General features: G+C 43.6%; 2 protein-coding genes across 3 annotated transcripts; one reads left to right on the top strand and one right to left on the bottom strand.

The window, feature by feature from the left end:
• Window positions 1–714: 714 nt before the first annotated feature.
• LOC125972646 (collagen alpha-1(XXVI) chain) lies at window positions 715–11,919 on the top strand. 2 transcript variants are annotated; one of them, XM_049726475.2, is made up of 14 exons: window positions 715–1,151; window positions 1,496–1,620; window positions 1,712–1,815; window positions 7,015–7,076; window positions 7,147–7,249; window positions 7,494–7,586; window positions 7,665–7,799; window positions 9,999–10,067; window positions 10,133–10,185; window positions 10,251–10,313; window positions 10,641–10,676; window positions 10,754–10,798; window positions 10,882–10,966; window positions 11,580–11,919. In XM_049726475.2, exons 1-14 carry the CDS (start codon window positions 972–974, stop codon window positions 11,714–11,716), a joined length of 1,290 nt encoding a protein of 429 aa, XP_049582432.1. In that variant the 5' UTR covers window positions 715–971; the 3' UTR covers window positions 11,717–11,919. The 2 variants fall into 2 exon arrangements, with proteins under 2 accessions (XP_049582432.1, XP_049582431.1); XM_049726474.2 differs by having other exon boundaries at window positions 720–1,165; window positions 1,498–1,620.
• A 441-nt stretch (window positions 11,920–12,360) lies between these two features.
• On the bottom strand, window positions 12,361–16,313 carry LOC125972647 (alpha-(1,3)-fucosyltransferase 4-like). The gene has a single exon (XM_049726477.2). It carries the CDS (start codon window positions 16,083–16,085, stop codon window positions 14,994–14,996), a length of 1,092 nt encoding a protein of 363 aa, XP_049582434.1. The 5' UTR covers window positions 16,086–16,313; the 3' UTR covers window positions 12,361–14,993.
• Window positions 16,314–17,305: the final 992 nt, after the last annotated feature.

Below are 17,305 nucleotides of genomic sequence, written 5' to 3' on the forward strand. Positions count from 1 at the left end.
GTCCCAACACTCACGTCCTTTGGAGATTCTATTAAGCTAAAATGGGATGTTACGCTATGATAATCGATAACTCTTTATGTAACACCGCGAATATGATGTAGTTTACTCAAATTAAGTGATTGGTGCATATTTTGAGGGTTGCAGACGTGAAATGGGTGCCGTTTGTGTCACGGGAATGTCAAGTGGTTTTGGTTCCCACCTTCCTTCCTAATGGCTTCCTGTAATTAGACTTTGTAATGGATTTACGGACCTATATTAATTTAGGTTTATAAATTAATAAAGGCAAAAGTAGTGTTATTGTGTCACATTAGTTACCAAATGACAAGAAGTGGTTTAGGTTACGTTTATTTTAATGAAGTTCCTGTAATTAGACGGTTACTTAGTAGTGGCTTTTACGCACTGGGTGGTTTATAAATAATTAATCAATGCATCTTTATAGATTCAAATTCGAGGAATTGTTGTATTTTGTGTCACATCATTCCCCAAAATGTCATGAAGTGGTTTTGGTTCCCACGTTTATTTCTATCGACGTTCCCGTAATTAGACCTCTAATGGGCGTTTTTTCAAATGAATTAATCCAACTTTATGTGTTTAGGGAAGAAATGGCTGCCCCTTTGTGTCACATAAGTCTCGGAAATGACAACCAGTGGTTTTGTTTCCCACGTTTATTCCTAATGAGGTTCCTGTAATTATAGACAGTGATTAGTAATGGCTTTTACGCACTATGGGTTCAGCCCTTGACTCGCATCCAATGCGCCTTTTACGCATGGTGGATATTTGACTCCGCACAATGTGTCACACGTCAGAAAGCCGCATTGTACCACAGTATATAGGAAGAGGCTGGGTGACAGCAGCACTTTTGTTTCAAGCCGGGGAACTAACTGCACGACCACCGCGCTGAAGATGAGTTTTTAATTCGCGAGGACGTCTCGTCATCCGCAGCATTCACGTCAGGGATACACTTTAAAAAAATGACCAAAATGACTTCGGTGCTTTTGTATACTTTTTGCACATGGACGTGTTTATTCGGGGTATCGCTGGGAACGGGTTTTGTTTATCGGCTCCCGGGCATCACCGTGCAGCGGCCGCGCGTCGTAGCGTTAAAAGGGCTGAGTGCCCCTATTGGACCGCCTGATAGCGGATCCCAACCCGGATCCCAAGCCAGGTGAGCATACCTGCACATCTCGTCATACTCTTATTTTGATCATGTTGTTTCCCCTCGTTATAATTCTGCTGCATTTTATTATTTTTTTGAAACATTGTCCTCTAAGAGCAAATACCATATCATGACTACATTTCCCAGAATGCATTGCGATGGCTGGTCGTGATGCCATACTGCAATACTAGGTGTGCCACAGGGCCAATGCGTATTTATTTTTTAAAAAGCTAGGTGAGGTGAACTGCTACTGGCCACACCAGTTCACATACTCCCCTGATGTGCACAACTATTTCAAACTGCATACTAAATATAATATTTTTCCAAATCCTCTGTCTTAGGAACTGGTGTCAGTATACTGTTTCCAAGACGGTGTCCTGTCAGGTGCACAATGGGACCCAACCCACCGTGCAGAGGGTGCTTCAAACCTGCCGCTGGCCTACAACTTGTTCCAAAGTTCTCAGGTAATACAATCAAATGTTTCCTCTTATTTTTTCTTGGACACATTTTAGGCATGTCTTTGTAACTAAGTTGTATATTGTTTTTTTAAATCAGTTACAGGACTATCCTCCGACCATCTTTCATGGTTTCCTACAAGCAGGTGACTGCATTAGAGTGGAGGTGCTGCCCCGGGTATATTGGCAAGGATTGTCAGGAAGGTGAGATGAGTCTTATTTTTGTTCCTCCGTCTAAAAAAAATACAATGCAGGAAGAACACATTGTGTTTAAAAGTGTCTCGAGGCTTTTTAGCACTCGGCCGTTTCCTGTGCTTCAATTAATGCCTGCTAGCGTGTAGCTGGCTAATTGCTGCCTTCATATGACTGCTGGCTTTAATCAAGTCTGTTTTGGATTACATTTAGGAAAAAAATTCTACCCTTACTCCATATACATACAATATACCGCTCCGTTAAACATTGGTATTATTGGAGTCGAATGAATGAATGAATGAAAAACACAGTGGAATAACCAGCAGATCTGTAAAAAGAGTTTGTGGTAGGACACTTTAATGACGGCCACTGCCGCTCTCAGATACCACAGACCACAAACGGTGCACCCACTTTGGCGGAAAGAAAGTCTGGAACAGTCTCGGTGGTTTTCGCATAAGTGCGTGCGTATATACAGGCACGATTCCACTTGAAATCAAATACCCGCAAAGTTCGAGCAAATACAAGCTAAATGTTTGCGATTAAGAGACACCCCGAAAGTCTCAAAACAGTTCTTGACATGACGTAAAACAGCACTTGAGTGGCCCATTTTAGCCTCGTTGCATAATTGTGCCCTTAAAGTGCTGCCCCGAGTTGTTATCATGACCTCCAAAACTCAAATTTAGCACAATTAGCATTATTGCACTTGGAAAGTACGTTTGTGGCTAGCCAACAGAAAGCGCACATTAGCTAATGGAATCAAGCGAGACTTTACTACAAAAAGCCGTTGGAAAGGATTATTTCAGTCGGGCTGGATATTATTTCACCCAACGATTAACACATGGTTATATCGCCGCTTTTTTCTAATGCCAGCCATTACGGTTCACTGGAGACCAAAGTGTGAAGAAGTATTATGTCTGTTTGTTTAAGGCTCGACTAAACTGATTTACGTACTTGTAATTGGCGTCGAGCGCAGGGCAAATCATCGCCATCTGGACGGCTGGCACACTACGCTGGATTTGGTTAATTACACCTCTAAAAAAAAAAAAAAGAAAAAGGCTGATGTCATTGACAGTAGAGCGGACATACACATGAAGGTATGGCGCAGTGGCCCCAGCTGCTACAAAATGGAAATAAGGCCTCGCTTGGAATAATTAAGCGTGACAACAGGCATGTGGAACATACGGTGGCTATAAAAAAAAAAAAAAAGAAAATCCACGCAAGGTTTTTTGGACGGGAGTGAGGCCAGAAAGCAGAACAGTGCTTCCTAATCAGCTAATAAAATGTCACGGACATTTTATTTCAAAACGTCACTATGGTATATCAGGAGATTGATTCTGGAAGTAGAGAAAGTAGACAAAATGGCCGCCTTTTTTTTTGTCCGCATTGAGTTTAATCGGAGAGATAGTCTTGTCCGATGAAGATGACCTCATCGTCTCTGGTTCTGCTTTGATGGGATTTTGGCTCCACTTCAGAGACCCTTCCCGGAAATGGTTGAACAATTCAAACCGCAGGGCTCACCTAGGGAGTATTTATTTTATTTTTTTCGTAATGTAGGATTTGTACAGGTGAGGCAAAATACATCTCCACAGTCATATGGAAAATAATCTGAAAATTCCCAAGGGTCTTTTTTCCTGAGTCTAAAAAAAAAAAAAATAACACGATTAATTTGGTAAGTTAGCAACATTGACTGGCCTTTTGTAAATTCGAAGTTTTTACTGCTGATATTATCTCCAAAGGCTTCATATTTGTGGGTTGACTTCCCCCCCCGCCCCCCAATTCCAATGTCTGTGCTGTTCAAACGAAACCGATAAAAGAAAAGCAATGTCGAAGAAGCTAATGATTCATTTTGACATTGCACTCATCTTCACCTCCAACTATTTTTTCCGTTCCAATTTTAAGACTCTTCAACAATACTTGACCCCCTCTTTGTTGTCATTGAACCCCAATGTTTCACGATGAACCCCGAGATATGAGGGGATGTTCCCTTCAACGTATTCCAAGCGATAAAACAGATGCATGCTTCTGCCGCCCGCAACTTCCATAATACGAGCGATGTTTCGATGATTTGCTCGCAAATAGGTCAGATGTTGACCTTTGACCTGCTAACGCTCAGCTGTTCACGCTCTCATGTGCCTGATGGATGATGTTCCTCTCCCTGCTCCTTGTGTGTTTTCCATTCCTTTCAACAACTTCTCATCGGGTCCTAATGACGACTTTCCTTTTTCTTCCTCCTTCCGTCTGCGTCCACTCGAGTTAAGCTGGTTAAGTTCTTGGAAACGGTTCGGAGTTTGATAAGAGCCATATGTGTCCGTAAAATGTTATCTCTCTTTTTTTTTTGTAGTCAAAACAGGCTGGGAACTTCGCCTGTTTATATGTGAGGGAATTGTTTGCTGGTTCCAACCCCCTTTGGAGATATTTTTTTTTAAACTTATGTGAACCATCAATGAAACCCACACGGACTAGAGATGCATTTTACTGCCGGAGCTTTCCACAGGAACTAGAAACCTGAATTGTCAGTTGTGACCGTGGGAGCCAGTATAATTTATCTGTCCCTCCACAAAAAAAAAAAAAAAAAGGGGAGGGGGGTGATGTTGAAATGTTCGGAAACCTTAACTGTGGTTTTTGCGGTTTCTCGGGATTGACAAAAAAAAAACAGAGCGGCCCAAACCCAGCTGGTTGTTTGTTTTTGCTCATAATGTTCCTTTACGACATCAAACAACTCTTAATGTCCAAAAAAATCAATCGAACCGCAATAATCTTTCATTCCGTTGTGTCATGGCTGTTGCTCCCCTGCGGAACCAACGCAAGATTGTGTCATTAAAAGATGACGAGTTGTATCGTCCGGGCCCATCCTGCCCGCCCGCGGTCCAAGGCTCGGTGCCCGGGTGATGAGACGATTGTCATCGCGGTTAATTGCTCATTGCATCACGTCTAGCGTAAAAATATTTGTGAAGTTGGGAGCTGTCAAGAGGTATCATGGCGCTTTCAACTCCAAAATGGGTGTGGGACCAAAAAGCGTGATTTGTGTTGGTCTGTCAGGATGTGTGTAGGTGTGTTTTTGTTTTTTTTTTGCTTCCATGTGTGTGTTTATGCCAGCTGGTTTTGATGCCAAGCAAAAGTTGACCACTCTTGAGACCAATGTGGCTTTTTTTTTTTTTTTTGGAAGTTGTCTGCGGGTTCCTCGGATCTATATTCAGGACTGATGGAGAAAATATTGAAGCCTCAACATTTGAGCTGTGGTATACTTTGTGAAATATTTACTACAGTACTTCCATCGATCTGACTTATGATTCAATGTCGAGAACCAATTTTTCCCTCCATATTTTTTGTTTGGAATTCATATCCCGTGACTTTGAAAAAAAATAGCGCTGTCTTCCGTGTAATTAAATCCCTTTGGAAAACATACTTTTTTTTTTTTTTTTCATGTTTTGCTGCTGTGTATGTTTTTCTGGTGTAATAACATACGGCCAGCTGATTTTTGACTCTGAACAAGACAAGTTAGCCCATTAGCGCTGAAGAAAGACACTTAAGAGGCCCGGAGAGCGGAAATCAATCATACTGTACGCCGACGCTTGTTTCTCTTTTGATAGATAACTTGGCTGAATTTGACATAAAACAGCCAGCAGCCTTTTTTAAAAAATTTTTTTTATACATATATAGTTTATCCACCTGTGCCTTTTAGCCAGAACTTTATTATTGCTTCATCAGAGCGTATTTTCACACTAAAGCAGTTAAATAACGAGATGCATGTGGGACCTATAAAATACTTAAAACGAAAGTTTACTGTCTCAAGCTAAACAAAACAAAAACCTTCCACCAGTTGCCATATATTCAATTTAAGTAGCATGTAGCTAATTGAACACAAACGGTGGTGCAGCACATGTAGTCAGAACAACACTACTCAGTCATATATTCTTTATCCTCTGTGAAGAATGATCTCAATGTGCACGCCAAGACCTCGCCGACTTTCTGAGTCTCGCCTCTCGGCGGCCAGTCACAACAAACCAATTTTCAGTGTTTAGATTGACGGATCCTTTGGAATGCGAGCGGTTGATTGTCACTTCCGCTGGTGGCCGTGTTCCAAAGGGGAGATTCAAGATGTCCAAAACGAAGCTTTGAGAAACCACACCCACGAACATCGAGCACACCACAGGACGGGATTAACGTGCATAGACGCCGGGGTACACGGCGTCCTATTTCAGCCAAGCAGAAACCTCAGCAGCCGCTGTTAGCATCCTGCGGTCGGAGATGCCGATTTGGGCAGAGCACAGCCGCCGGGGTGATTTTTGTTGTCGCGTTACTTATGAGCGCCAGTTGTTTCCCGTTCTGGCTTTTTTTTGCTATGACCACAACGTGGGTGGGTCAACATCTTCGGGACTGACAGCTGACATTCCACACTTGAGGCAAACACCAGAGAAAAGCTCCTATTGAAAAAATATAGTCTATATATTTTTTTATTTTTTGGAAATAGCTCCTATATGTGTTTTTTTATTTTTATTTTTTGGAGGAAATAAGTCTTTGATCACATTTTCTGCAAAAAACAGAGAAAAGCTCCTATTTAATTAAAAAAAAAATATATATATATATTTATATATATTGGAAATAGTTTTTTTCTTTTTAATTTTTTGGGGGGAAATATGTGCTTGATCACATTTTCTGCGGGCTTACAATTTATTCTAGTTTGCTAATAGGCTGGTAAACATTTAAACTATTCTATTTTATTATATGTATTCATGATGACTCAAACCCACATTTATGTTGAAATCATATGGTATATTAGATGAAACATCACCACACTTATTCTTGAGACCTCTGCCAGGAAAGAGCACCTCATTTGTTTGAACTATCCCTTTAAATATGTTTTTGTTTGCCATGCAAAAATATCTGTGAGTGTGTGGGTTTGTATTCCGCTCCACATAGTTTTTTTCGGGCAGACTGAAAATACGCCAAGTCGGGAGACAAGCAGGTGTGCACGCTGGGCTTCATTTATTGTGTTAAAGAAAAATGTCGTGAAATAATATTTATCCTGCGAGTGAGCGACGTGATTTTTTTTTTTTTTTTTTTTGGAGGGATTCCTAACAAGCTCTCGAGTATGCGCCGATGACGACAAGCAGTGTTCTTGTATGTCTTGGCCAGTCTTCCCAATGCTGCCGGAGTATGAAATGTGAATAAATGTAAAATTGTTCAATCCCTTTTTTTTTCTGTCTGCAGAGTGCATGAACTGCACCTCATTCACAGACATGAGCGTCAGAATCAACAGCATCGAGTCACAGGTAAGTCAATGGTCATGGAGTTTGTGAGCCAAACTTATCGTCTCTTCTTCTGCTGCTTATTTTGCGATAGCTCAAGATCTTAGAAGGAACCCGATTGCCATCACCGGCTGTCGTCAGGCCAACGCAGGGATCGGCTGCCAACGAGGTGGATGCACCGTTACCAACTCCTCCAGGTGTGTAAATACTGCCTTTAAATATTACTTTAAAAAAAATATACATCAACTAGGTCTGGACAGTTTAATAATGTCACTTGCAAAATGCAATCCGTAAAAAAGAAAAAAAAAGATTTTTTTCATGGGAAATAATATCAAACTTTTGACAGCACTACTGCCATCTAGTGGTATTTTATAGATACTGCAGATATAATGGCAAGGTCCCCAACCCGACATACTATAAACAGATGTATCCGTTAAACAGCTAAATGTGATTGCGAGCCGGGGCCCGCCGGACCACCGGGCCCGGCCGGACCTCGGGGTTCACCAGGAAGAACAGGCCTTCCCGGAGTCATCGGTAAGACGTCGTCCATATTTTTACATGGTTTGGCGGAAGGAGGATCATCTGTTTAACTTATTAAGTGTTTCTGGTCAGGCTCAAAAGGGGACAAAGGTGTTCCCGGTGAAGGGGGTCTCCCCGGCCCACCTGGCCCACCTGGTCCTCCAGCTCCTCCTTCCAGGACTTCTCTCGTGCACGTGAGGGGGGATGTGTTCCAAGTGGATGATCAAGGTGAGGAGGTCACACTTGCTCAACCTTTCCTGCTCTTCATTCATACTCTGAGGGAAAGAAAAAAAAGAAAAGCGTATGAACGGAAAAGAGTTTACAGGTGGGAAACGACTCGAGCAGCAGTTTCCTGAAGGACTTCAATTGCTCGCAATGTGTCTTACGCATTTAGCGCCGCACGGTTTTACTAGACGAGCGCTGGTGCTCATTGAGTTTAATTGCTCCCGTGTGCTTTGCTGACGTAGCTGTGCCACACTTTACAACAGACCACCAAAAAGGCCAAGTATAAAATCACAAGAAAAAGATTGCGATTTTTTTTTTTTCCTCTTTAATATCGCGATGGCGATTTGACTTGTTTTTCTGTTAATTATTCTTACGGCCATTTTATACTGAGCAGCGGGGAGAGGCTGTCTACAGCATTACTGCGTCGCTGTAAATTTCATTTCCAATTCTCAGACGGTTATCATCACATTTACCCTGATAGATATCACAGGTCCCCCTTTCTTTGGGGGTTTTCCACTTAAGAGCCAGAGGGGGGGAAAAAAATTACAAAATGTGCTGTTGTATGACTTTAGCGCTGTGCTTTTCAATATTTTTTTTCGGTCACACAGCCCTAGAAAGAAAAAAACATTTTGCGCCCTTCCCCAACTCTCAGCTGCAACTATACATAAGATAATTTATGAAATTATCATAAATTACATTATATCCTTACTAACAAACGAAACTTTTTTATATATAGACCCACTTACAACAAAAAAATAACTTGTTTTAAGTCTTCCAGAAAATATTTTAACAGCATCAATTTGCCTGACAAAAATGTAATGAGCGCCACTGCCACCTACTGTCGTGGGTGTGCAATTACTCCTTATTATTGTATGCACACAAAAAAAGACAATCGAATTTGTCACTGTTAATGTTGTACTTGCCAGGCTCATTTTTTATTTGCTGTCAAAAGATTTACAAGCATTGAAAATTGGTCATCCAAAAGAGTTGGATTGCAACTCTCACCACTAGGAGGCAGCAGACATCCATGTGTGCTCAGCTTGCTCTGATTAAGCTGTCTGCCTCTCAAGGCCCCACAAGTGTCGGTCTGCGGGTCTGGAACAATGCAGATTTGGGTCTGCTGGACCATGTTAGCTTCGGGGGGAATCAAGCGGCTGTAAATCGGCCCTAATTTGTTAGCTGTCAGCACAACTGTGTGCGTTTCGGGGGAACACGCCGTGGCCAACGGCCAGCGAGGGAGGAGATGGTCTGCCACTCATGTTAACTTTCTTGGCGAGGCTACCAGGTTGGAGCCGAGTGGAACATAAGAAAATGACTTCCAGAGGAAAATCTGCTTCTTTTTTTTTTTTTTTTTCCCCCTCCGTGGACTCGAGCCATCATGTAACAACACAGCCTCGACTCGGGGCAAGCTAAACATATGCTTAAGTGAAAAGAAAGTGTGTTTTAAGTTTTTCTTTCAGATTTCTTGCATGTTGAGAACAAGGCGCCGCTTCCAAATGTTTTCTACGAAAACACACCGTGGCCGAGTGTCTAATACGGCGTTTAATGAGCCCTGGCTCGGATCGTCCTGCTGTTGCTGTCAGTCATTGACACAGTGGGAATAATCTAACCTCAATAGTGACGCTTATCATCTCCAATCTGTTATCTTAATTTAAGTTTTGGCTTCCAACATTGAGGGTGGAGACCCCCGCTGCCCGTGGGCCCTCCACAACCCCCACAGAGAGCTTTTGATTTTGTCCAAAGCAAAAAAAAAGCCTCATCGGAAAAAGCTAAAAACATACAACCCACAAATGATCATCATATAAAATAATAAGCACTTGACCAAACTTTGGCTGGCATATGTCAAAAGTCTTGTTTTCCTTTTCCTCCTGTCAGATTTGTTTTTCAATAATTAGTCATGTGCAAAAATAAAAGTTAATAAAACAGCCTACGCTTGCTTGGGCGGGGTGGGAAAGGAAACTATTGGTGTGTTGCGAATGTTCTTTTTTTCATCTTGCGCAGTTGGTTGCACGACATAATGGTATAGTCGAGACGACGGGATTATTCGGTTCTCACGGGACGTAACGTGAGACACCTGGCAAGTAAACCTGCCGTGCAAGTCTGTAGAAAGTCGGACATTTTGTTTTGAAGGTGGCCATTTTGGACAAATTCCAGAGTTTGTGCTTTGACCAACTTTTCTGATTTTTTTTTGTAATCGTCCAGACGGAGAGTACATCCGTCTAAATGGCCCCCCGGGTCCACCCGGTCCACCCGGCCCACCTGGACCTCAAGGTATAAACGTTCATCCATTCATAACCCTTTTGCATTCATTCATCCACACCAATGATTGGGTGCAGGTCCTTTAGGACCGAGGGGCGGTTCGGGGATTCCGGGCTTACCGGGACAGAACGTGAGTACCTTTCACTCGAATCAATAAATCAGGTCATTAATGTGCATCCTTGTGTTTTAAACAAGGGCAAGGACGGCGACCCGGGCCATCCTGGAATTCCTGGACCGAGAGGCGATCCAGGCCAAAGGGTGAGACCGATCCATTCATGCAAAATATTTGTTTTAGGATGATTTGTGCAGCTGAACCAATTGATTGGATCCTATTTCCCCGTACGTGTCCCGTGATGTCATATGATCCGAAAGGTGAAGCGGCTTTTCTTCAAAGCCTACGCTCCAGTCCGTGACTAATCCGCCCGGCTCTCTTTGTCCAAGGCCACTACGCGCCCCTCTCCGGCGGGCCTCCGCCTTTAAAGCTGATCCCAGTGCAATGATTTAAGACCGGAGGTCCGCTGAAGACCAGGACGAGTTCATGGGAACAAGGGTGCTAAAATATGTGCTCTTGTTTTCTTCTTTCAGGGGCCTCCAGGTGAATCAGGCGATCCGGGCCTAGCTGTGAGTACACACATGTTGCGTTCTACGAAGCAGAAGTAATCAAGACTTGACACGATGATTGTCTTTTTCTTTCTCAGGGACAACCGGGGCTCAAAGGAGAGCCGGGTGACAGCTTCAAAGATGTGAGGAGTCCTACGTTTATGACGCTACATTTGTTTGACACTTAACCCGCTTCCCTTTTAACGGTGACATTTTTTAATTCAAGCCGGACGCCATACCGCAACTCAGGGAGGCTTTGAAGATCCTGGCCGAGAGGGTCCTGATCCTGGAGCACATGATCGGCATTCATGGTGAGATAGAAGCTAGGAACTCGACAACTTCGTTTAGCAAAAAAAAAAAATGAACTGGTGGTTGCTGTATTAAATAATAAACACGCGGCTATTAAAATACATGACAACAAAATCCCCAAATGATTTAATGATTTGAAAATAGTTGTTGGATTTTGAAGCAAATCAGTGTGGGGTTGGAGGTACATAAAAAATAATTTATGTTTGTTAATTGCATCATTGTACACACCCTTAAACTTAATGTAATGACGCGTTCAGACGCTTTGGGTCAGAGTTAATCAACATGACACTTAGAGTATTGATGTTGCAATGTGTTTGGGCAGCTCCTGTGCACAGCGCCCCCTTCAGGTCGCCCCACTGATTTATTAATTAATATTAATTCCGTGACACACCACCAGGGAGTTTATATGCGACAAAACTGTCAAATTGTACGTTATTAATTTAATATTTTTATTATTTAATAGATTTTTTTATTAATTATTTTGTAATTATTTTACTATGTATTTCTTATTTAAACTTTTAATTTTTCTATTTTGAATGTGTTTGCTGGCGGGCTCAATCATAATATTAAAGTGTGCAATTCCAATGTGACTGACACGTCCTTGTCCCCACGTAGGAATCCCCGAGGGATCCGGTTATGACGTCGTTATGGACCCCCTGTCCTTGACACTGAGAAAAACCAAACGCCGCCATGCTCCCAAACCCAAACCCAAACCCGCACCGGCGGGGATACAACAACCATCTCCCGTTTAAGAGTGTATATTTTTAGCTGGACGTTTCTTTTTTTTTTTTCTAGCACTTTTATTGCCTTTTTATCGCCGTAAGCATCTGAGTGAGTTCGATATGATACTTCATAGTTCCTTTTTTGGCGCGGCTGCAGCAGGATTTCAGTCTGCAAAAGTGTAGTAGCAGCGCTTACATGGTATCAGACAGTGAAATATAAGCCCATAAAGTGTTATGAGGGTCTTGGCTTCTTTCTTTCCACAGATAAAAGACGGCCGCGTAAACACATCAGTTTGGCTGGCAAAGCTCCCCAGGCTGCGATAGCGGCGGTTTCCTGAGAGCCGCAGCCCCAAAAAAAAATTTGTGTCGAACATTCACTCGCAGCATCCTTGCAATTCATCCCGTACCGGCCTGTCAAACATTTTTTTTTTTTTTTTTTTAACACTCCTCTCTGCCTTGTTAAGACGTGACAGGCTGCCAGCAGCGTCTGCTTAAAATGATAGTTTGCTTTTTAGAGCGTACATCTGGAGCGTGCACATCTGGAAAGTTTTTTTTTTTTTTTCCTTTTTCCTCTCCCACAACGTGACAGGATTACATCTTTGTAAACGCCTCGGAGACCGGCCGTATCACTACATTAAGTCCCTCGTATAATACATGAAAGTAGCAAAAGTCTGTAAAGTGAAATTCAATTTTTTTTTTTACATTGTGAAAAAAATGTAGGAAATAATTTACAATCTTTCTCAATATATATCCATACTCAGTCTTGTGAATATATACTACATACACCATTCCAAAGACAAAAAAAATATTTAGTGGATGTAGAATTACAGTGCATAAAATGGTTGAAAAAATAAAAAGAGCTAATTGACCTTACCAAAAGTTTAGGTACACTCACATTGCTGCAATAATGCACAATAATACACAGTAAATCTCAGTGAATGAATTTAACTAAATGAAATGTCCTTTTTTATATATATCATGTATCCTGTACCCTAAATCGACTGTCATTTTCCTTTTTACATCTTTACACAAAGTAAAAAAAAAAAAAAAAAATCTAACTGTCCGGCTCCATCGTTACATTTTCTTTCATGTTTAATTTTACTCTCAGAATATGTTTACCTGTAATGATCACAAAAAAATAAATAAACGCCATCGTAAGGAGCAAAGGAAGCCCGCTGTCGACGGTGCCCTTGAGCAGAACCAGATGTAGCAGTTCAAAGTGCTTCAATACAGACAGACAGAGAGAGAGAGAGAGAGAGAGAGAGAGAGAGAGAGAGAGAGAGAGAGAGAGAGAGAGAGAGAGTGGATCAGGTATGACTGGCTGTCTCTCTGCATTTGTGGACCTGCAACATCTTGCAGGCCTGCACCTTCACGAACCCCAACATAGTCTGTAACCGAGGGACATTTTAATTTTTTATTCATTCACCTGAGTATTATTTACGGAGTTACGCAATCACTCACTGACTTTAGCTGCGCAATGAATGTAAAATGAACAACGCCATGCACATATCAACAAACCCCGGACGCTCAGTATTCCTTCCATTTTGCTACAAAGTGACCCAGACAAGATTCATCTCAGCATCTTTGATTCAGATTGGTGCACACACCCCAGCAGGTAGGACTGTGTGTGTGCGTGTGTGTGTGTGTGTGCAAACAACACAAAAAGCATAAACAGCACGCACACACATCACCTCTGTTGCTAAACTACAGTCCATTTTAATTTCTCTTCTCCTTCTCTTGCAGGATTAAATATTACCTCGTGTCAGCGGCTGACAACTTTCCGGGGGCTGAGGTGAGTCGTTGCCTAGCAACAAGGTGAAAAATTGCATTTATCAATATGAGATTTCAAGGGATGGGGGGGGGGGCTGTTAAAGAGGGTGATGGTGTGCTGTGATGAATACTTAGATTCGAAAGCTATTTCAGCAGATTTAAAACCATGCTTCCTTTCAGCCCCGCCCCCCTTTTTTTTTTTATTCTCACCCCCTTTTGACAAACTGCTGTTCATATGCCCCCCCCCCTCCCCCCCAGGCTGGAGACCCACTAATCTCATTTGTACAGCAACAGATGTTTCTCCTAAAAACATCCGCCGGCTGGGAAGTGAAAAGTGGGCCTCGTGGATGAAAGAACTTTGCGTCACATCGCTAGACATATTGACTAGCGCTACGCTTACGGAGAACTCCCACATAAATGAGTCTAGCCTTCGCCTCACACACAAACTGTCAAACTAAACATAAATTTATGAGAATTATACGTCAATCCATCGTCAACAGTATTTATTAAGTTTGCCCTCTGCTAGCTTCATGCTAACGCGGTATGCAGAACACCATAGACAGGCTAACAAACACCATGCGGTATTATAACCCTTTAAATAATCGATATTTTAATCATGATTAATGATAATGCCGGTTTATTTCTTTACATTCTATTTAATTGTGTTTGAAGAAATGTAGAGTAGGCTGGAACGGATTAGTGGCCTTTCTATTCATTTCAATGGGGAAAGATAATCCGCGATACGAATGCTGCGACCGTACTAGAAATTTTGCACGTCCACAAGAAAAAGCAAAGCAAGGCCAATGCATATGAACAACGGCGACAAATAAAAGCACGCCGGCCAGTAATCTGACGGCTGGTTTCCCATGACTGTGTCTCGCCGGCCTGTGGACCTTCCACTCTGTCTCGCTGATAGCTCCTGTGTGATTGCGATCATCCATCTTACTGTCAAAGGCAACAAAAAAAGGGCAAGAAAGGGGAAATGGCACACAGTCACACACGCTCGCCGTCCCTGGCGTCCAGCAAACAAGCCACCGCAGTGTGCCAGCCGAGGTATAAACAACAGCCCGCTTCAATCGGCTTTACGTGGAGAACGAGCGTGGGCGTGCATCTTTCGGGGGTCGTCCGCGGCTGCCCATTATACTGCATGATCAGTCACTGGAGTATACATGGAGGCGGGCGGGGGGGGGGGAGTGAGGGTGACATGTCTGATCTTGCAGCTGATCAAAAGGCACCAGAGACTTGCTCCCTTGTGGCCGGGCGAGCGGGCGGGCGGGGCCTCATATCAACATGTCTCTGTTCAGTAGACAGGAAAAACAAGAAGAAAGAGAAGAGGGGGGGGGGGCTGATTGGTGGTTGTGGGGGAGGGCAGGGGGGGGGGGGTCACGAGACGTATGGGCCCAGATGAAAGGATTGTGAGAGAGACCAGACTACAGTATATGATGACAATAATAATAAATATTGTATGCATGTTGCATCTGATGAGGTTTATGAAGTTGTGTTATCGCTACATTTTGCTTCTCATTTTTCTTTCTCTTCACGACTCGAACCATCCAGTCAAGTTATGGACCACCTGAGTGTGACCTAAGTTCTTCCTTAGCACCCTGCAGGCGGTGCAGTAGTGTTCTCCCCAGAAGGTGGGCTGGCGCAGTCCGTAGCCTGTCCTCCAACGCAGGTGCCCTTGCAGCCGTGCCGGGTCTCGCCTAAGCTCCGCTAAGTACCGGGCCAGCGCTTTAACCGAGGGGAAGTCGTCCACGTGGATGAAGGCCTCCGGCGGCAGGAAGCGCTCGTAGTTCTTCCGAGAGGGACCCAGGACCACCGGCACGGCTCCGGCCAGCACGGCGTTCCAGAGTTTCTCTGTGATATAGTCTCTGTGTTGCGAGTTCTCCAGGGCTAAGTAAAAATGATAGTGCTTTACAAGCTGCACCACGCTTCCGGACCCTTCCGGAATGCTCCGTCCAGCTCGGCCGAATACGTCCACCTGGATGTACTGGCTGAGCTGGTAGTAGAAGGCCACGCGGGCCTGTGAATCCACCCAGTTGCTCACCACCCATGCTACGAAACCAGGACGAGAAGTTCTGGAAGGTTCTGACAGGAGCTGCCCGCTGCCGTGCTTGAGGACCAGGTAGCCGTACGGGAGGAAAATGTCAGAGTCAGTGCGGTAGCTCATGGTGAGGTTGAAGCGCCCCTCCAGGCGCCACAGGGATGGAGTGTGTGAGGGAGACTCGTAGTTGAGCCATATCCACTTCTGCCCCGACGGCCGGCCCACTTCCGGTGGCAGCTCCGCGTTTCCCCCGACGACGTCGCGATGGTGCACGAGCACGCCGTCAGCGCTTGCGTACGCGCGAGGATCGTCCGTCAACACGCAGCCGTCGACGCCGTAACGCACTAAACAATCCGGAAGTGGACGCTTCCGCCCGAATGGATGAGTCCAAATCAAGAGCGTCACCTCGGGAGCAGCCGTAGCCGGCTCAAGCGCGAGCGGATCTGGTAAGTAGAGCAAAGAAAGTCCCAGGAGGATGAGGAATGTGGCCGCCACTAGGCCCGCATGAAAGAACTGGCTGTCACATTTGGACGAACCGGGACGCCTCTTGGAGCATGCGCGCGTCCGTCGAGCCCAAAGTCCCATAAGTGACCTCCCTTCACACGCGACCCAAGCGCACTTCACCCCTGTAATTGTCTTCAGGCAGCCTTAAGGCTTAAAAAGTGTTAATCCTGCTCCCAGTGGTCCAATCGGAACGCCGAAACTTTGACGTGGCAGAGTGCTGGCGGGTTCCCGTTGCCAGTCAATGGAGCTTCTGTGACGTCCACACGGCCTCCCAGGCAATTCAAACGTGACCATCCCCGGTACCTTAGGAAATTAGTAACTTTTATGACACCGGTATAAAGTGCACTTTCATTGTACCTTTGAGATTATGCAATAAGACAAATTACTTTTACATGACTGCTTCTGTTATATATATATATATTAAAAAAAATGTATTACATTTTATAATCTCACGGCATTGTTTTGCTTCAGTTTGTTGATTTGACGGTATAACACATAATGGAACATCTTGGTTAAATATTAATTTGTTCTTTAAAAGCAATGATTCCCAAAACGGTTCCATTTTTTATCACGTTGCCAATAGTTGAGGAAAATCTGAGAATTTCGATTCATTTATTGTGATAAACGTTTGTCATATTTAATTCACGTATGTTATATTTTTGAGTTATTATTAAAATATACCATTTTAAATGATCAAGAAAAGTGTCTATAGTTTTAAACTTTTTACATAAAGCTAACCTTATAGCAATAATCTTTTTACGAATGGCTTGTTCTTGAGCAGTACAGTAAATCTACCACTGGGTGTCTCCATACACAAAGCTGAGGTTGGATTTCTATGTGTTGACCCCAATGAGGAACCTGGTACGGCTTTTCAGTGAAGTGACACTGTAGGCTGTTATTGCAGAGGGAGGGGGGGGGGGGGGGGTGCATGCATTATTAATTTTGCCAATAAATAAATAAATATTCAGCGCTTTGAATTAGGCATGTTTTGCCGCCACTCTTTGAAATGTTGGATCTTTTATTCAGCGTGGAAAAACAAATCCAAACAAAAAGCCTTGGTTGGAATTAAGTGGCTAAAAAGGAAAAAAGTACTTCCACATGTTGCCTGGGTGAGCTTGTTGTGCTGATGGTGTGAAAATACCAAAACATCTGTGTTTGGTACGCTCCAATCTGGCAGGAAAAAGCACGCTGTGTGTGTCTTTGGACATCACCCCCCCCCCTCTCAAGTCCCCCTGTTCCCTCCCCTTTAAGAGTTTGTCATGAATCCCGGATGGAAACGTAAAACATGGAGCAGTGGGAGG

Source organism: Syngnathus scovelli, chromosome 7, assembly GCF_024217435.2.
Source record: "Syngnathus scovelli strain Florida chromosome 7, RoL_Ssco_1.2, whole genome shotgun sequence".
NCBI classification, from domain to species: domain Eukaryota; kingdom Metazoa; phylum Chordata; class Actinopteri; order Syngnathiformes; family Syngnathidae; genus Syngnathus; species Syngnathus scovelli.